At 49.1% G+C, this 20,909-nt stretch overlaps 1 protein-coding gene across 1 annotated transcript in view; it reads left to right on the top strand.

Annotated features, from left to right (window-relative positions):
• eef1g (eukaryotic translation elongation factor 1 gamma) overlaps nt 1-20,909 on the top strand; it is a 44,664-nt gene that overhangs the window by 4,284 nt on the left and 19,471 nt on the right. The window contains exons 2-4 of the mRNA XM_072246098.1: nt 3,194-3,337; nt 7,722-7,851; nt 17,628-17,820. Coding sequence (XP_072102199.1) covers nt 3,194-3,337; nt 7,722-7,851; nt 17,628-17,820 — 467 coding nt within the window. The remainder of the gene's footprint in view (nt 1-3,193; nt 3,338-7,721; nt 7,852-17,627; nt 17,821-20,909) is intronic.

Genomic DNA, 20,909 nt, shown 5'->3' with positions numbered 1-20,909 from the left:
CATCTTAATGAAAAATTCACCATATTATGGTCACTCTTACCCAAGGGGCCTCTCACGACAAGATTGCTAATTAACCCTTCCTCATTGCTCAAAACCCAGTCTAGAGCAGAACTGAAGTGGCCTCACTCAGATCAGCCAGTATTTTATGGATTGGCGGGGCGAAGGACTTCCTGATCGATAAAGTGAAAGTAATTTCCCCTTCAGAGCCGTCAGGTTAATGACTTCACCCTGTTCGGCGGCGTGGACGTGGAGAATTCTCGGCAGCAGCTGGCGGGGGGCGTTCGGGAAGGCATTTCCTCCCCCGCGGGCGACGTGCCAACAATCTGACCCTCTACAGCTGCGGCAGCATCTCAGGAGACCTCCCTGCGCTTGCGTTTCAGACGGGGCCCCTCTGTTCGTCTCCCTTCCCGGCGACTCGTGGCCACTTGCGTACAGGAACGCAAGCCCGGTGTGGTCGTCTGACGTGCAGCCCGTCCACCCCGAGGTCCGACACCTTGAGCATTCGGAGACGCTCTTCTGCGCGCAACTATTTATATCACATGGTAATGTGAGTTACCATTCTCCTCTGACCCCTCTCGTTCTTTTCATCCACAGAGCTGCTGCTCACTGGATGTCTTTTGGTGTCGCACCGTCCTCTGTAAACTCTACAGACTGTCGTGCGTGAAAATCCTAGGAGATGGGTTTCTGAGATAGTACCCGTCTGGCACCAGTAATCATTCCACAGTCAAAGAAGTCACTGGGGTCATATTTCTTCCCCCGTTCAGATGTTTGGTCTGAACAACTACTGAGCCTCTTGGCCGTGCCTGCCTGCTGATTCGATATTTGCATTAACGATCGCCTGTTTAGGTTTACATAATAAGCTGGGCCACCGAGTGTACATCCTGGGCAGTGGTATTGGGATGGTGGAGACTCTCTGTGGCAGGCTGTGTAGCCACTCACACCGCAGCTCCTCAGTAGATTGCTCGAGAAGGAGCGAGCTAGGGCTTTTCTCTTGATTGGGGTGACTTTGATGATCAGGGGCACAGATGGAGTGGACAGCCAGCGGCTTTTTCCTGAGGGCGGAAGTGGCTAATACGAGAGGTCATAACCTTAAGGTGACTGGAGGAAAGTGTAGGGGCGATGTCTGAGGTTAGTTTCTGCGGGTGTTTGGAACACCTTGCCAGGGGTGGTGGTAGAGGCGGCTACATTGGGGGCATTTATCTTAAATTATCATATCTTAGGATGTGCTGATACTGGAGAGGGTTGGAGGAGGTTCCAGGCTTGTCATATGAAGACCGTTTGATGGCTCTGGGCCTGCGTTCGCTGGAATTCAGAAGAATGAGGGGTGACCTCATTGAAACCCATCAAATGGTGAAAGGATGTTTCCTATAGTGGGAGTCTCAAGACCAGAGGACACGGCCTCAGAATAGAGGGGCGTCCTTTTGGAATGGAGATTGCCTCACAGGTGGATAGGGTAGTGAAGAAAGCTTATGGGGTGTTAGCTTTCATAAGCCGAGGGATAGAGTTTAAGAGTCGTGGGGTAATAATGCAGCTCTATAAAATTCTGGTTAGGCCACACTTGGAGTACTGTGTCCAGTTCTGGTCACCTCACTATAGGAAGGATGTGGAAGCATTGGAAAGGGTTCAGAGGAGATTTACCAGGATGCTGCCTGGTTTGGAGAGTATGGATTATGATCAGAGATTAAGGGAGCTAGGGCTTCACTCTTTGGAGAGAAGGAGGATGAGAGGAGACATGATAGAGGTGTACAAGATAATAAGAGGAATAGATAGAGTGGATAGCCAGCGCCTCTTCCCCAGGGCACCACTGCTCAATACAAGAGGACATGGCTTTAAGATAAGGGGTGGGAAGTTCAAGGGGGATATTAGAGGAAGGTTTTTTACTCAGAGAGTGGTTGGTGCGTGGAATGCACTGCCTGAGTCAGTGGTGGAGGCAGATACACTAGTGAAGTTTAAGAGACTACTAGACAGGTATATGGAGGAATCTAAGGTGGGGGCTTATATGGGAGGCGGGGTTTGAGGGTCGGCACAACATTGTGGGCCGAAGGGTCTGTACTGTGCTGTACTATTCTATGCTCTATGAGGAATTTCTTTACAGAGAGGCGAATCTGTAGGATTCGTTGCCACAGAGGTACTGCGGAGGCCAAGTCATTGAGTATGTTTAAGGCAGAGGTTGATAGATTCTTGATCGGTCAGGACATAAAGGTTGGGGGGGGGGGCGCAGAGGCAGGAGATTGGGGGCTGAGAGGAAAAATGGATCAGCCATGATAAAATGGTGGGGCAGACACGATGGGCCAAATAGCCTCATTCTGCTCTTGCATCTTGTGGTCCTATATTTTGCTGCTATATCTTGTCTTAAATAGGCACTCAAATGACAGGAACATGCAGGGTTATGCAGGAGGGGTTCATATCGATGTGGGTTAACTGATTAGCACAGCATTGTGGGCCTAAGTACCTGTTCTGTGTTGTAATAGACAATGGGTGCAGGAGTAGACCATTCAGCCCTTCGAGCCAGCACCACCATTCACTGTGATCATGGCTGATCATCCACAATCAGTATCCTTTCCTGCCTTCTCCCCATATCCCTCCACTCCGCTATCTTTAAGAGCTCTATCTAACTCTTTTTTGAAAGAATCCAGAGAATTGGCCTCCACTGCCTTCTGAGGCAGAGCACTCCACAGAACCACAACCCTCTGTGTGAAAAAGTTTTTCCTCAACTCCGTTCTAAATTGTCTACCCCTTATTCTTAAACTGTGGCCTCTGGTTCTGGACTCCCCATACATCGGGAACATGCTTCCTGCCTCCAGCGTGTCCAATCCCTTAATAATCTTATATGTTTCAATAAGATCCCCTCTCATCCTTCTAAATTCCAGTGTATACAACCCCAGTCGCTCCAATCTTTCGACATATGACAGTCCCACCATCCCAGGAATTAACCTTGTGAAGCTACACTGCACTCCCTCAATAGCTAGAATGTCCTTCCTGAAATTTGGAGACCAGAACTGGCCACAGTACTGCAAGTGTGGCCTCAGCAGGGCCTGTAGTGTGGAATCTGAATGTATGACACTGCTCGGGGCGGCCTCAACGGTCACCCGCTGTGGTGGAGCCTGCAGTCGCAAAGGCCCTGGTCTGGCCCCCGCGGTCCCTCGGGCCGACCAGTGTAAAACCGAGCTTCACGACCGCTGCTCTCTCGCAGGCCACCGAACACGCCAAGGAGGAGGTGAAGAAGGTCTTGGGCATCCTGAACGAGCACCTGAAGACGAGGACCTTCCTGGTGGGAGAGCGCGTCACCCTGGCCGACATCACGCTCGTCTGTTCCCTGCTGTGGCTCTACAAACAGGTAAATGACGCTTGGGTTGGGGGGGGGGGGGCGTCTGTTTCACTTCGAGCTGCGGGCACAGCGGGCGATGCCAGTTCCGCACCCTGTTCCCTGTAAACGATGCTTTGCCACGCTCCCTGTCCTGCAAGAGGTGCTGTCCCATGAGCGACAGATGAGATGAACGGTCGGTCTTTTTACCTGGCCTAGGATGGGGGGGGGGGGGGTGTAAAGAGAGAACACGGGATTGGGGAAGAGGCAAGCTTCTCGTACAGAAGGTGACGGGTGTACGTAACGAGCTGCCAGAGGAAGTCAGAATCGGGTTTGAAATCGCCGGCTTACGTCGTGAAATTTGCTAACTTTGCAGCAGCAGTACAACGCAGCACATAATCTAGGAAAAACCCAGTGAGGTACAGTAAATGGGTAATGCAAAGATACTAAAACAGTAGTGAGGTAGCATTCATGGGTTCATTCACAAATCGGATGGCAGAGGGGAAGAAGCTGTTCTTGAATCGTACCTCCTTGAGAACAGGGTATGTCCTTGGTGATGGGGGGTCCTTAATACTGCTCATTGAAGATGTTCTGGATATTACGGAGGCTAGTGCCCATGAGGGAGCTGACAACGTTTATGACTCTCTGCAGCTTATTTTGATCCTGTACAGTAAACCCTCCCCCCACCGTGATACAGCCAGTCAGAATGCTCTCTGCGATACATCTGTAGAAACTTGTGAGTGCTTTAGGTGCTGAACCAAAATCTCCTCAAACTCCCAATGTAGCCACATACATCCTGGGATGGATGCCATCTTCTTGAAGGTGTCTTCAATGGTGGGGGAGGTTTATGCTCGGATGGAGCTGGTTGAGTCAGCAGGGGGTTCCTGGGGTCCAGGGACCCCTTGCTTAATGGTGTTGGTCCGTGGTATTAAAAAGAAGGGTTGGGAGCCCCTGTACTGCAGCTTCTTGTGATCCTGTGCATTGGAGCCTCCCTATCAGAGACCAGATGCAGCCAGTCACTGTACAGCTGTAGATAGGAGGAGTTGCTCACGGTGAGCAGGGACTCTTCGGGCCGAAGGGCCGGTTTCCATGCTGTGCATCTCTGAAGCCGGCTCCCTTCCATTCCTGTGGTCCAAAATTCCCTGGCACTGATCTCTTCAACCCCCGCCCCCCCACCTTTTGCCGAAAACACGAGCAGGCAGTGTGATAAAGGAGGTCCGTGAGATGCTTGCCTTCATCGGCTGGAGCAGCAAGCTAAGAGGGGTGGGAAGTTAAGTACAGCGGGGGCCTCAGCTGGAGGACTCTGTTGTGGTTTCAGTGCCCACACTCTGGGAAGGATGTGGTTGTACCGGAGTTGGGGTGCGGAGGAGTTTCAGCTGAATGCTGCCGGGGATGGAGTGTTTTAATTTATTACGAGCACTGCTGTGGACTGGAGGAGGTTGAAAATGGAGGCGGTAGAGGTTTTACAAAGTTACGTGCAGAGGCGTAGATGGGAGTCAGAATCTGGTTAGTTATCATAAAATTTGAATACATATGTCAGAGAAAAAGTCGCGACAAGCTACTGTAAAAATTGTGAGAAAGAAGAAGTAACCATTCAGAAATTTGATGGTAGAGGGGAAGGACAGAAGATGGGATGTTATGCTGGGGTTGTACAAGATGTAGGTGAAGCCTAATTTGGAGTATTGTGTGCAGTTTTGGTCACCTACCTGCGGGAAAGACGTAAACAAGGTTGTAAGAGTACAGAGAAAATTTACAAGGATGCTGCCGGGTCTGGAGGATCTGAATTGTAAGAAAAGATTGAATAGGGGAGGACTTTATTTCTTGGAAGATTGAGAGGAGATTTGATAGCGGTATACAAAATTATGAGGGGTATAGATATGGTAAATGCAAGCCGGCTTTTTCCACTGAGGTTGGGTGGGACTACAACCAGAGGTTGTGGGAAGGTGAAAGGTTTAAGGGGAACATGAGAGGAAACTTCTTGACTCTAGAGGTTGGTGAGAGTGGAACGAGCTGCCCAGTGCAAGTGAGGCGCACAAGCTCGATTTCGCCATTTAAGAGAAGTTTGGTTAGGTACGTGGGCGCTAGGGGTATGAAGGACTATGGTCCAGAGGTGCGGGCCGATGGCATTCGGTGGTTTAAATGAGTTGGCGTGGACTTGATGGGCTGAAGGGCCTGTTTCTGTGCTGTACTTCCCTATGACTTGAAGCTGCTGTTAAAACATTGAGTGTGCGACTTCAGGCTCCTGTACCTCCTGCCTGGATGTAGCATTGACAAGAGGGCACGTCCCGGGTGGTGAGTGCTCAATAATGGCTGCTGCCTTCCTGGGTTCGTCTCAGCACAGCGGAGGCCATAGATTAGGGTGAGGTTTAATGAGGTCTGTAGTGAAAAATGTTCTCTGGGGAGGTACTTGTGCATCTAAACGTGCTCTTGAATTACTAAGGGTTAGAAAGCTGCAGGTCAAATGTAGGGAAATGGGATCAGTGGAGACAGATGCTTGGTAGTATCAACAAGCTGGGCCGAAGGGCCTTTTACTCTGCTGGGTGTCCAAGGCCATCCTCCTCGCTGCCTTCAGGAGGCTTGTGCTGACAGCATCCCCCCCCCCCCCCTCAAATTCCCCGCCTTGGGTAGGTTGGCAGAGGTTGTCACTGACTAGTCTAACACGTGGAGATATTGCTGGAGGCACTGTGTCTATGTGACCTCATTCTTTTGCCTTGACCCCAGTGACAAAGCTCACCTATGTGCTGGAAAGGAATATTCCAGGGAATCATCTTTGAGGTTCTCCTGCAGCTCAAATCTGGAATCCAGGCATCTGCACGGTTCAGTCCTAATCTGGTGTGAGTGTGTGTGTGTGTGTGTTTGTGTTCACTTTCTTGTTTCTGTGGGTTCCCAGATAGTTTAGTCCTGATCTCGGACTCCGTGTGTGTTTTCCCCACACATTCTATAGGTCAGAATGCTGATTCGTTGGTCAGTTGGCCACTAATTTACCCCTGGTGTAGGTGGGTGGCAGAAGTAGCCAGGATGTAGGCTATAAGTTACAACAGGAGATAGAAAAGTCATGTCAAAAGGGCAATGTTACGATAATCATGGGTGATTTAAATATGCAGGTAGATTGGGGAAAATCCGGTTGGTGTTGCATCCCAGGAGAGAGAATTTGTAGAGTGTTGACGAGATGGTTTAGAGCAGCTTGTTGTCGGGCCCACTAGGAGAATGGCTGTTCTGGATTGGGTGTTGCGTAATGACCCAGATATAATTAGGAAGCCTAAAGTAAAGGAACCCTTAGAAGGCAGTGATCACAATATAGAGTATACTCTGCAGTTTGAGAAGATAACATCAAATGTATCAGCATTACAATTGAGTAAAGGAAATTACAGAGGCATGAGAGGGGATCTGGCCAAAGTTGATTGGAAGGGAACACTAGTAGGGATGACGGCAGGGCAGCAAAGGCACAGGAAAGGTTCATCACAAACATGAAGTATTCTAGAAGGAGGATGAGGTAACCATGGCTGACAGGCAAAATCAACGACAGCATAAACGCAAAAAGGAGGGCATATAACAGAAACTAGTAGGTAGATGTTAAAAACAGAGGGAAATGTGATAGCACTCCATCTAAATGTTGGGAACAAGGAAATGAACTAACTGAAGAAGTAGTTTACACTATGGAAGACTAGCAGTATACTGGATGTTCAGGAGTGTTGGGGTGGAAATGAGTGCAATTGCTGTTACTAAGGAGAAGGCCCTTGGGAAGCTGAAAGATCTGAAGGTAGATAGTCACCTGGACCAGGGTTTTGACAGAGGAGAGATTGTGGAGGCATTAGTAATGATCTTTCCAGAATCACTGGATTCTGGAATGGTTCCAGAGGAATGGAAAATTGCAAATGTCACTTCACTGTTTTAGAAGGGAGAGAAGCAGAAGAAAGGAAATCTTTAGTCAGTTAGTCTGACCTCAGTGGTTGGGAAGGTGCTGGAGTAGATTGTTAAGGATGTAGTTTTGGTGTACCTGGAGGCACAGGATGAAATAGGCCAAAATCAGCATGGTTTCCTTAAGAAATGCGATGAATTGATTAGGGTTCCCTCCTGAGTGTGTATGTTTTTTTCCCTCAGTGGGTCCAGTTCATTGTTTGTACACTGAATTGCCATGTGTGTGCGTTGGCTAACGCGACTCAGTAAAATGTTCAGTCCTACTGCTCTGTCGTCATTCCTGCTCCGCATATATTTAACATTTCCAACCACAGTATAGGTTAGTGAGTTAATTGGTCGCGTGGGTGTAATTGGGCGAGGGCTCATTTGGGCTGGAAGGGCTGCATCCCTCCATGGTGTCGTGGCTGGGATGAAGGTGGAGGTGCGTGGGTCCGGTGCTCGGTTTGATGTCGTATTTACCGGCTGCGTGGCTGACCCTGGCTTCTCTCCGTCCCCCCAGGTTTTGGAACCCTCCTTCCGGCAGTCCTTCACCAACACCAACCGCTGGTTTGTTACCTGTGTGAACCAGCCGCAGTTCAAAGCTGTCCTGGGCCAGCTGCAACTCTGCAACAAGATGGCACAGTTTGACGGTGAGTGCTTGGTCTGCTTTGACGCAGGACTTGTCAGTAGTCCGATGCAGGTTCATTATGTCGTGAGGTTTGTTGTTTTGTGATGTGCAAGGCGTTAAAAATATTTCTCTAAGCAACGCAGAGTGGAGCCAAATGGTGAGGTCATGCAAATGTCGACCATTGGAAAATCTGATGGCAGAGAGGAAGAATGTTCTTAAAATGTTGGCTGCAAGTCTTCTGTGGTGGGGAGTCTAAGACCAGAGGACCCAGCCTCAGACTAGAAGGACAGATGTCCATTTAAAATGGAGATGAGGAATTTCTTTATCCAGAGGGTGGTGAATCTATGGAATTCATTGACACAGGCGGCTTTGGAGGCAGGGTCATTGGGTATACTTAAAGCAGAGGTTGATAGGTTCTTGATTTCCATGGCATGAAGGGATATGGGGAGAAGGCAGGAGATTGGGGCTGAGAGGGAAAATGGATCAACCATGCTAAAATGGCGGAGAAGACTTAATGCGCCAAATGGCCTAATTCTACTCCTATATAAGAACATTAGAAATAGGAGCAGGAGTCGGCCATCTGGCCCGTTGAGCCTGCTCTGTCATTCAATAAGATCATGGCTGATCTGGCCATGGGCTCATCTCCACCTACCTGCATTTTCCACATAACTCTTCATTCCCCTTCTATGCAAAAATCTATCCAATCTTGTCTTAAGTATATTTACTGAGGAAGCGTCCACTGCTTCATGGGGCAGAGAATTCTACAGATTCACCACTCTCTGGGAAAAGCAGTTCCTCTCATCCCCGTTCTAAGATGGAGGCCATGTCCCCTAGTTCCACTCTCACCTCCCAGTGAAAACAACTTTCCTGCCTCTATCTCATCTCCCTTTCATAATTTTATATGTTTCAATAAGGTCTCATTCTTGTGAATTCCAGCGAGTACAGTCCCAGGCGACTCAATCTCTCCTCATAGTCTAACCCCCTCATCTCTTGAATCTACCTGGTGAACCTCCTCTGCACCGGCTCCAAAGCCAGTAGATCTTTCCTCAAGTAAGGAGACCAGAACTGCACGCAGTACTCCAGGTGCAGCCTCACCAGTACCCTGTACAGTTGCAGCATAACCTCCCTGCCCTTAGATCCAATCCCTCTAGCAATGAAGGCCACAGTCCATTTGTCTTGATAGCCGGCTGCACCTGCAAACCAACCTTTTGTGATTCACGCACAGGCACTCCTAGGTCCCTCTGCACAGCAGCATGCTGCAATTTTTTACCATTTAAATAATAATCTGCTCCTTCATTTTTCCTTCCAATATCTTGCGGTCTTATGGACTCCCTGATGGTAGTAATGAGAAGAGGGAACGTAGAGGGTGGCTGAAGTCCGTCATGATGGGTGCTGCCTTTCGAAGATATCTTTGTTGGAGAGGCGAGTGGCTGGGTCGAGCTGGCTGAGTTCACGACCCACTGTAGCCTTTTACCGACCCAGTGCATTCTGGCAGTCTATAAGAGGGAGGGAGACCATTGTGAATGCAGGCATCCCACCTCTCCTGGAGGTTCCGGGAGTCTCCCCGCATATTGATAGCAGCTCCCTGACGCCCGCAAGTTATATACAATATCTCGGGAATGGATTTTTTTTGAGAGAGAGTGACAGAGAGCGTCCTGATTGGTCTCTCTTTGTGCTAAGTAGACCTATCAGTTTTCTCTGTGGACGAGCTTTACAGTTGACCTCTTTATCTCTCTCTCTCTCGCTCTCACTCTATCTCTATCTCTCTCTCTTTCACTGTCCCATCAGTTCAGTTTAGTGTCCTGCAGCGCCATGGCAGAGTGTTCCAAAAAAAGAAAATATAAAACACACTTCACCCCAGACCACACTAAAGTGTACCTCTGCCTAATAGGGGTCAAAAATAATGACAGTGTTGCTCGCTGCTCTGTTTGCAACAGTGACTTTTCTATTGCCCATGGTGGGTTAAATGACTGTAAAAGACATGTTGAGGTGAGTTTAACAGGTGTCATTCATTCATTAGCATAGCTAACATTATTTCAACTAGCTGCTAAGGAGCTACTCTATTGATGTCCTACGTGATGAGGGCAAATTCCCTGTGGACTTAAAGTTGTAATAGAATAAAAAAAAGACCCCATGATAATGTAAGACCATAAGACAAAGGAGCAGAAGTCGGCCATTTGGCCCATCGAGTCTGCTCCGCCATTTTATCATGAGCTGATCCATTCTCCCATTTAGTCCCACTCCCCCGCCTTCTCACCATAACCTTTGATGCCCTGGCTACTCAGATACCTATCAATCTCTGCCTTAAACCCACCCAATGACTTGGCCTCCACTGCCACCCGTGGCAACAAATTCCACAGATTCACCACCCTCTGGCTAAAAAAATTTCTTCGCATCTCTGTTCTGAATGGGCGCCCTTCAATCCTTAAGTCATGCCCTCTCGTACTAGACTTCCCCACCATGGGAAACATTTTTGCCACATCCACTCTGTCCATGCCTTTCAACATTCGAAATGTTTCTATGAGGTCCCCCATCATTCTTCTAAACTCCAAGGGATACAGTCCAAGAGCCGACAAACGCTCCTCATATGTTATCCCTCTCATTCCTGGAATCATTCTAGTGATTCTTCTCTGAACCCCCTCCAACGCCAGCACATCCTTTTTTAAATAAGGAGACCAAAACTGCCCACAGAACTCCAAGTGAGGTCTCACCACCGCCTTATAGAGCCTCAACATCACATCCCTGCTCCTACACTCTATTCCTCTAGAAATGAATGCCAACATTGCATTCGCCTTCTTCACCACTGACTCAACCTGGAGGTTAACCTTAAGGGTATCCTGCACGAGGACTCCCAAGTCCCGTTGCATCTCAGAGCTTTGAATTCTCTCCCTATTTAAATAATAGTCTGGCTGCTTATTTCTTCTGCCATAACCATACACTTTCCAATATTGTATTTCATTTGCCGCTTCTTTGCCCATTCTCCTAATCTATCCAAGTCTCTCTTCAGACTCTGTTTCCTCAGCACTACAGGCCCCTCCACCTATCTTTGTATCATCAGCAAATTTAGCCACAAAGCCATCTATTCCATAATCCAAATCGTTGATGTACAATGTAAAAAGAAGCGGCCCCAACACTGATCCCTGTGGAACACCACTGGTAACCGGTAGCCAACCGGAATAGGATCCCTTTATTCCCACTCTGTTTCCTGCCAATCAGCTAACGCTCTATCCACGTATGTAACTTCCCCGTAATTCCATGGGCTGTTACCTTGTTAAGTAGCCTCATCTGTGGCACCTTGTCAAAGGCCTTCTGAAAATCCAAATATACAACATCCACTGCATCTCCCTTGTCTAGCCTACTTGTAATTTCCTCAAAAAAATTGCAATAGGTTTGTCAGGCAGGATTTTCCTTTAAGGAATCCATGCTGAATTCTGTCTATCTTGTCATATGCCTCCAGGTACTCCGTAACCTCATCCTTGACAATCGACTCCAACAACTTCCCAACCACCGATGTCAAGCTAACAGGTCTATAATTTCCTTTTTGCTTCCTTGCCCCCTTCTTAAATAGCGGAGTGACATTTGCAATCTTCCAGTCCTCTGGAACCATGCCAGAATCTATCGACTTTTGAAAGATCATTGCTAATGCCTCTGCAATCTCCACAGCTACTTCCTTCAGAACACGAGGGTGCATTCCATCTGGTCCGGGAGATTTATCTACCCTTAGACTATTCAGCTTCCTGAGTACTTTCTCTGTCGTAATTGTGACTGCGCACACTTCTCTTTCCTGCCACCCTTGAGTGTCCGGTATACTGCTGATGTCCTCCTCAGTGAAGACTGATGCAAAATACTTGTTCAATTCCTCTGCCGTCTCCTTATCTCCCATTACAATTTCTCCAGCATCATTTTCCATCGGTCCTATATCTACTCTCACCTGTCTTTTACTCTTTATATACTTGAAAAAGCTTTTAGTATCCTCTTTGATATTACTTGCTGGCTTCCTTTCAGAGTTAATCTTTTCCCTCTTAACGACCTTTATTAGTTTCCTTTTATAAGCTTTTAAAAACGTTCCAATCCTCTGTCTTCCCACTAATTTTTGCTCCTTGTATGCCCTCTCCTTTGCTTTAACTTTGATTTTGACTCCTCTTGTCAGCCACGGTTGCATCCTTTTTCCATTCGAAGATTTCTTCTTTTTTGGAATATATCTGTCTTGCACCTTCCTCACTTCTCACATAAACTCCAGCCACTGCTGCTGTGCCGTCTTTCCAGCCAGGGTCCCTTTCCAGTCAACTTTGGCCAGTTCCTCTCTCATGCCACTGTAATTTCTTTTATTCCACTGAAATACCGACGTCAGATTTCGGCTTCCCTTTCTTAGATTTCACAGTGAACTCAATCATGTTATGATCTTTGCCTCTGAAGGGTTCCTTCACCTCAATCTCTCTAATCACCTCCGGTTCATTACACAATACCCAATCCAGTACAGCCGATCCCCAAGTGGGCTCAACAAGAAGCTGTTCTAAAAAGCCACCTTGCAGACATTCTACAAATTCTCTCTTGAGATCCAGTGCCGACCTGATTTTCTCAATCCACTCGCAAGATAATAAGAGGAATAGATAGAGTGGATAGCCAGCGCCTCTTCCCCAGGGCACCACTGCTCAATACAAGAGGACATGGCTTTACGGTAAGCGGTGGGAAGTTCAAGGGGGATATTAGAGGAAGGTATTTTACTCAGAGATTGGTTGGTGCGTGGAATGCACTGCCTGAGTCAGTGGTGGAGGCAGATACACTAGTGAAGTTTAAGAGACTACTAGCACCCCAGGGGAGCCCAGGGGAGAAGTGCGTCACTGGTGTAGACCCCGAGAGTGATCCAAGTGCAGTTTACTCCAACGGAACTGGAGGCACAGAGCCTAGACCTGTGCACAGCCGCAGCAGCGTTTGGTTGGGACCAAGGCGACGGGCGGTGCCTCAATGTGGGGCCACTTCTGGGTTTGTGACTGTTGCCCGGCCGCTGTCGGGGCTGGGGGGGGGGGGGGTAGCTCACAGCCGTCCTGTCCTGCACCCGGCGGAATGGTGGTGGCTTTCACTTGTAACTCCTGCCAGTTTGCTGCCAGCTGAGCGGGGGGTCACCGTTGAGTAGCGATAGGTGTAATGCTACTACAACGCCTGCGACCCGGGTTCAGTCCCCGCCACTGACTCCAGAGTCTGTACGGCGTCCTGATTGAAAAGTCTCAGCCCTCAATGTCGACGGTTTACTCGCCAACATAGATGCTGCCTGGCATGCTGGGTTCCCCCTGCATTTTGTGTTTTACTACCGAACAGAGTGTTACAGTTGCCGAGAGTCCAGCGCAAGGTTTCATCGTAGTGTTGTAGAGAAGTACAGCACAGAAGCAGGCCCTTTGGCCCATCTAGTCCATGCCAAAATCTTTAAACTGCCCACTCCCATCGGCCTGCACTGGGACCTCTGTACCCCTACCCTCCATGTACCTATCCAAACTTCTCCTAAACGGTGAAATCGAGTTCGCAAGCGCAACTCGCACGAGCCTCCGAGTGAAGTGGTTTCCCCTCGTGTTCCCGGACCATTTAATAGACCACAAGGACCACAATTCGGCCCATCGGGTCTGCTCTGTCTCATCATTTCTCTCTCAGCGCACTCCTGCCTTCTCCCCGTCACCTTTCACACCCCAACTTACCACAGTGGCCTGGCCTTCGCAGCCGGCTGTGGTGACGAATTCCACAGATTCACCTCCTGGCTGGAGAAATTCTTCCCCATCCCCGTTCTCCCGTTCTAAATGGACGTCCCTCTATTCTGAGTCTGCGTCCTCTGGTCCTAGACTCTCCTATTATAGACAATATCCTCTCCGCATTCACTCTAATTTGGCCTTTCATCATTCAATAGGTTTCGATGAGACCCTGCCCCCCCCCCCCCCCGCCTCACATTCCTCTAAATTTGTCTTTGATTATTTTGGCTGCTTTACTGAGACAATGTGAAGTGTGGGCAGAGTCCATGTTGGGTTTAGGCCACTTTGGGGTCAAGAGCAGGTAGACTGTGAGGTCGGTTCATCTTATTGCACTGGGGAACTGTTCACTTGACTTTTAACAGCGGGATAGAAGTGTGTGGTACAGATCTCAAAGATTCAGGGTGAACTTGAACTATCATGGTTGTTGATATGTCCTCCCCATGACCTGCGTCTGCTCCGGCCTCCTCTCACAGTCCGAGGGCCGTACCAGTTGGCAGCTTCGTTTTCCGTTGTAAATGGCCCCGTGGTCAGGTTAGGTTTAAACGGTGGGGGTGCTGGGCGGCACAGCTTCAGTGGCTCAGTGGCGTGCTCTGCACTGTATCTCAGTAAATAAGCAGCTGTCGCACTTTCCCCTCTTGTCCAGGATGCCCTGATGACCTTGGAAATGCGGCCTCCCGTTGTAGGATTTAGTTTAGAGGACAGGCTATTGGGGGGGAGGGGGGGAGACTGCTGTGACGGAGAGTAGGGGGCATGGTGTGGCCTTCCCTGGATTAAAAACAAAGATCTGTACTATAAAGTTCAAAGTAAATAATATTAGGGTACAGAAATGTCACCCTGAGATTCATTTCCCTGCGGGCATAATCAACAAATCTATAGAATAGTAACTGTAAAGAGGATCAGTGAAAGATCAACCAGAATTCAGAAGACGACAAACTGTGCAGGCGCAAATGTAAATAGAGCATGGAAGGGTGCAGTACAGGACAGGCCATTCGGCCCACAGTGTCTGTGCTGAACCAGCTAAACAAGTCAAAAACACTCAAACAGTAACCCCTCCTACCTGCACCGTGTCCATATGCCTCCATCTTCCTCTCATCCATGCGTCTGTCCAAATGTCTCTTAAAAGCCTCTAATGTATTTGCCTCCACCACCACACCAGGCATCCACCACTCTGAGTGAAAATTTACCCCTCACATCCCCCCCTCACCTTCAATGCGTGCCCTCTGGTATGAGACATTTCAACCCTGGGAAACAGATGCTCTCTGTCCCACTCAATCTGTGCCTCTCATAATCTTGTAAACCAGTGGGGTACTTAGCGGCTCGAGGTATTCCGGCCTGGGAGGCTATGTCTTCGTCCAGCAGATTGCCCCCGGCACTTGTAAACCTCCATCAGATCTCCCCTCAGCCTCCGACACTCCGGAGAAAACAACCCAAGTTTATCCAGCCTCTCATGATAGCACACGCCCTCTATACCAGGCAGCATCCTGAAAAACCTCTTCTGCACCTGCAAGTGATAAGTAATGAGAACACGAGATAAAGAGTCATTAAACTGAGATCATTGGTTGTGGGAACATCTCAGTGGATGAGTGAGTGTAGTTATCCCCTTTTGTTCAGGAGCCTGATGGTTGAGGGGTGGTAACTGTTCCTGAACCTGGTGGTGCGAGTCCTGAGGCTCTTGTACCTTCTACCTGATGGCAGCAGCAAGAAGAGAGCACGGCCCGGGTGGTGAGTTTATTTGTAAGGATTTGGGAAATAGCTTTAAAAGGATATTGGCCCAAGGTTATTTGTCAACGTGACCTGCTGTCTGCTCCAGTCAAGTCTAGCTGTACTTGTGAAAGTCTGAATCGAGTGGAGTTGGTAGTGAAAAACCATCCGTACTGATCATTTCATTGCAGGGTAAAACAATCATGGAATACAGAATCCAATGTCACTGGAGAAAGTGCAAGGCAGATTGTGGGGTCAAAGTTCATGTACAAGGCATCCACTCAGTCGTTTATAAGAGTGATTGAAACTGTCCTTGAGTTCACTGGGAGTTTGAGGAGATTTGGTATGTCACCAAAGACGCTTGCAAATTTCGTGGAGAGCATTCCATCTGGTGTGGGACTGAGGTGGGGAGGTGTTACTGCACAGGATTGAAATAAGCTGCAGATAACTTGGCCCCCTCATGGACACTAGCCTTTGTAATATTCAGGACATGCTTCTTCTCATCGCTGCCATCAGGGAGGAGGGACAGGAGCCTGAAGGCACACACTCAACGATTCAGGAACAGCTTCTTCCCCTCTGCCATTGATTTCTAAATGGACATTGAACCCATGAACACTACCTCTCTATTTTTTTATTTCTATTTTTGCACTACTTATTTAATTTAACTATTTATATACTCACTGTTATTCAGTTTTTCTCTAATATATATTAAATTGACTCACATCCTTCACAAAACATGAGTAAAATTCTCCTCGTTATGTTTCTGTCTAAATGTGCAATGTTCAATTTATAATAAATAGTGTGTACAACTGGACAGTCAATATAACATAGAAATTGTATCAGCGTGAATTAATCAGTCTGACGGCCTGGTGGAAGAAGCTGTCCCGGAGCCTGTTGGTCCTGGCTTTTATGCTGCGGTACCGTTTCCCGGATGGTAGCAGCTGTAACTGTTTGTGGTTGGGGTGACTCAGGTCGCCAATGATCCTTCGGGCCCTTTTTACACACCTGTCCTTGTAAATGTCCTGAATCATGGGAAGTTCACAACTACAGATGCACTGGGCTGTCCACACCACTCTCTGCAGAGTTCTGCGATTGAGGGAAGTACAGTTCCCGTACCAGGCAGTGATGTAGTCGGTCAGGATGCTCTCAATTGTGCCCCTGTAGAAAGTTCTTAGGATTTGGGGCCCGCACCAAACTTTCTGAACCATCTGAGGTGAAAGAGGTGCTGTTGTGCCTTTTCACCACACAGCTCCCAGATATATACAGAGTCCAAAGTCAAATTTCAGGACATGCTGGTGATATTAAACTTGATTCTGGTTTTACGATTTTCAGATTTTTATATTTTCTGTCAGATGGGAGGGGAGAGAAGAAATAATGACAGGGATTGGTGGGGGGGGTGTCTTTGATGCATTGGCTCTTTACTGAGGCCCAAGACCACAGGAAATTGCAGGATGTTGTGGACACAGTGCTTCACAGACCCTGGCCTCCCCTCCGTTGACTCTTGAGTGTAGACAGAGTCCATGGAGGGGAGGCTGCTTTCACTGTTGTGCTGCCTTGTGTCCGCGATTCTCTGTGGCTTCCTGCGGTCGTGGGCAGAGCTTAGAGCAGTACAGCACAGGAACAGGCCCTTCGGCCCTCAGTGTTGTGCCAACCCAGCTGAAAAGCAAATCACAAGCACCCAAACACTAATCTCTCCTTCCTACCCCATGTCCATACCCCTCCATCTTCCTCACATCCATGTGCCTATCGTCTCTTAAAAGCCTCTAATGTATTTGCCTCTATCACCATACCGGGCAGAGCATTCTGGGCGTCCACCACACTCTTAGGTATATATTAAAAAAAAACTTGCCCCTTACATCCCTCTTGAACCTACCCCCTCTCATCATCAATGAATGCCTTGTGGTATTAGACATTTCAACCTTGGGAAGCAGATACTCCCTGTCCACTCTATCTATGCCTCTCATAATCTTATAAACCTCTATCAGATCTCCTCTCAGCCTCCAGTACTCTGGAGAAAACAACCCCCAAGTTTGTCCAGCCTCCCATGCCCTGTAAGCCAGGCAGCTTCCTCATAACCTCTTCTGCACCCTCCCCGAAGCCTCAGTGTCCTTCCTGTAGTGGGGCGACCAGTTGCATCTGAACCAGATGCTGTCTGTGGTGTGTATAGAAAAGCTGGTGAGGGTCAACGGGGTCATGCCAAATTTCTTCAGCCTCCTGAAGTAGAAGTGCTGGTGAATTTTGGCCATGGTTGGACCAGGGGACCATAAAAGTTCATATATATGACCTGTAGGTTGCCTGTGATTCGGGCTCGTGCCAGTGAGCTGGGACTAACCGGGCCTCCCGTTTTCTTCCTCTCCGGCAGCCAAGAAGTTCGCAGAGCTGCAGCCCAAGAAGGAGAAGGTGCCCAAGGAGCCCAAAGAGCCCAAGTCCCAGGAGAAGAAGAAGACAAAGGAGGAGAAGAAACCAGCTGCCCCGGAGGAGGAGCAGGACGCCACTGACGAGGTGCTCTCCTCGGAGCCCAAAGCCAAGGACCCCTTCGCTCACCTGCCCAAGAGGTTCGAACGCGGTTACTCTGCTTAGAACGGCACCGGTAAAATACCGAGCGGTACTGTTGGCGAATGTTTTAACGGCGGAGGGGTGGGGAATGGCTGCAGGAGTATCGTGAGAGCACGGGGCTAGTTGTAAGTGGGGGGTGGGCGTTTGGGGAAGAACCCCTTTGAGGTGAAGACCTGCCCTGCAACGGTTGGGATGTGCAGAGATTCGAAGGAGTGCAGAGATCTCGGGGCTGGCGAGCGTAGAGCAGTCCACCGCAGTGCGGGCCACAATGTTGTGCCGGCCTTCAATCCTACTACAAGAGCAAACCAACCCTTCCCTCCCACGCAACGACACACACAAAATGCTGGAGGAGCTCAACCGGCCAGGCAGCATCTGGAAAAGAGTGCGGTCAACATTTCAGGCCAAGACCCTTCAGCAGGACTACTCCCCATTTTCCTATCAGCCCCACCCCTTAAATGTCTCTGCCCCTACCATTGCCCCTGACACTGAGTGCTCTCTGTGTAAAGAACTTGCCTCTGACATACCCCAATACTTCCCTCCAATCTCCTTAAAATTGCGCTCCCTTGTATTCATTTTGGCACTGGGAAGTAAGGTGCTGGCCAAGCACCCTATCAGTGCCTCCTAACTTGAGTCACCTCCTACCCAAGTCACCTCCTCATCCATCGCGCCAAAGAGAAAAGCCCAAGCTCGCCCAACCCATCGTAAAGCACGCTCTCTGTTCCAGGTAGTTTCCCTGGTAAGTCTCCTCTGCACTCTCTCCACAAGCAAGGAGGTAATGCTGGGGCTTTATAAAGCACTGGCGAGGCCACGCTCGGGAGTATTGAGTTCGGTTTTTGGCCCCTTCATCTGCGGAAGTATGTGCTGACACTGGAGAGGGTTCAAGGGAGGCTTTCAGAAATGGTCCCGGGAGTGAAAGGCTTGCCATTTGAATTGCGCTTAATGGCTGTGAGCCTGTACTCCAGTGAGGGGTGACCTCATTGAAACCTATCGAATGTTGAAAGGCCTCGATAGAGTGGATGTGGAGAGGATGTTCCCGATGGTGGGCGGGGAGTGTAAGACCAGCCTCAGAATCGAGGAGCGTCCTTTTAGAGCAGAGATGAGACATTTCTTTAGCCAGAGAATGGAATTCTTTGCCACGCGCATCTGTGGAGGCCAAGCCTTAGTGTATATTTAAGGCAGGGGCTGATAGATTCTTGATCGGTCAGGGCGTGAAGGAATGTGGGGAGGAGGCAGGAGCTTGGAACTGAGAAGGAAAATGGATCAGCCGCAGTTAACTTGTGGAGCAGACTCTGTGGGCCAAATCTTGTCTTATCCTTCCCATAATGGGGTGACCAGATCTGCCCAGGTGTAGTCTAAGCAGAGCTCTATTGAGCTGCAACTAACCATACAGCTCTTCACCGCCCTAACAGCCTGGAGAAAGATGAGATAAAGGGGCTGAATTAGGCCCTTTGGCCGTTCAAGTCTGCTCCACCATTTCACCACGGCTGGTCCATTTTCCCTCTCAGCCGCAATCTCCTGCCTTCTCCCCGTATCCCTCCATGTCCCGGTGAACCAAGAATCTGTCAATCTCAATGGATGTGGACCCCAAGGTGTGCTAAGAATTCTGCCATTAACCTTGTACTTGGCTCTTCAACTTCCACCTTCCAAAGTGCGTCACTTCACACTTTACTGGAAAGAAGTCCACCTGCCACTTCCTGGTTACGGTTAGGTAAGAGGCAATGGGAAGAGCATTTTAAGGCCAGGTCCTCCAACTCTGCTGACTTCGAGGAGTTATGACCACCCCCTTCGGCCGTGAGATTTATGGTTGGCCCTTGCTTGGAGAGATGGGTTGTTGCCTCCTGTCGTTCCTCGATTGGTGGTTACCTCCTGCCAAGTTGGCGGTTGCCTCCCGTCCCGCCGTGCCTCACCTGCAGCTCTGAGTCATAGGGGTTTGGAAATTTGAAACTGATCCTTGGCTCTGCTGATGCAAGGTTTATATATAAAAAAGAATCTAATCTCTTTCCCTCTGTTCGTTCCAAATTGGCCACTTTATTAGATACAGGAGTAGGACCCAGTCCCGGTAGGGTTCTGCTGTAGCCCATCTTCCTTAAGCTTGGACGTGGTGTGCTCTGCACACCACCAGTGGGTATTTGAGTTGCAGTCGCCTTCCTGTCAGCTTGAACCCATCTGGCCATTCTCCTCTGACCTCTCTCATTAACAAGGCATTTTTGCCCACAGAACTGCCCCTCACTGGATGTTTTTGGTTTCTCACACCACTCTCTGTAAACTCTAGAGACCGTTGTGCATGAAAATCCCCGGAGATCGGCAGTTTCTGAGATACTCAAGCCACCCTGTCTAGCACCGACAATCATTCCACGGTCCAAGTCACTTAGATCACATTTCTTCCCCATTCCGATGTTCAGTCTGAACGACAACTGAGCCTCTAGACCATGTCTGCGTGCTTTAAAGCATTGAGTTGCTGCCACGTGATTGGCTGATTAGATATTTGCATTAATGAGCAGGTGGCCACTGAGAACACAGTGTGATTGAACACGCCGTAGACCCTCAGCATTGGGGTTGTGGTGTGACCATCCCTCAGTGTCCCGGGTGCAAGTCCTGTATTGGCTGTTGGTTTGGTTCGGTGAGTGTGATCGTGGCTCTGAAGTCAGAAGGATGGACTTCCTGGCCCGGTACAGGGTTTAGACCATCTCGGATGTGGGGGTAGGTCTGAAATCCCAGCATCTGATCCATATCCTCAACCACTGCCTCCAATGGGTTGGGAGTTGCTTAGCTGATGGTTTGGAAAAGGGACTGTCGACGTTTCGGGTTCAGATCCTTTGTTTGGACTGAAAGATCAAGGAGAAATGCCCGGTATAAAGAGCTGAGGGGAAGGGGGTGTGGCGGGGGCTGGGAGGTGATGGGTGGATCCAGGTGAGGAGGGGAGAGTGGCAGTAGTGACAGAGGCTGGGAAGTAATGGGTGGATCCAGGTGAGGAGGGGTGATGGGCAGGTGGGAGAGAGAAAAATGTGGATAATGACAGAGGCTGGGAGGCGTTGGGTAGAGGTGGGAGATGGTAGGATCGGGTGGGGAAGGAAGGTGCAACATGGAA

The sequence above is a fragment of the Mobula birostris genome, chromosome 28, assembly GCF_030028105.1.
Source record: "Mobula birostris isolate sMobBir1 chromosome 28, sMobBir1.hap1, whole genome shotgun sequence".
Taxonomy (NCBI): Eukaryota; Metazoa; Chordata; class Chondrichthyes; order Myliobatiformes; family Myliobatidae; genus Mobula; species Mobula birostris.
Note: the sequence above shows the minus strand (reverse complement) of the source record. Positions and strands in the feature narration are given on the sequence as shown.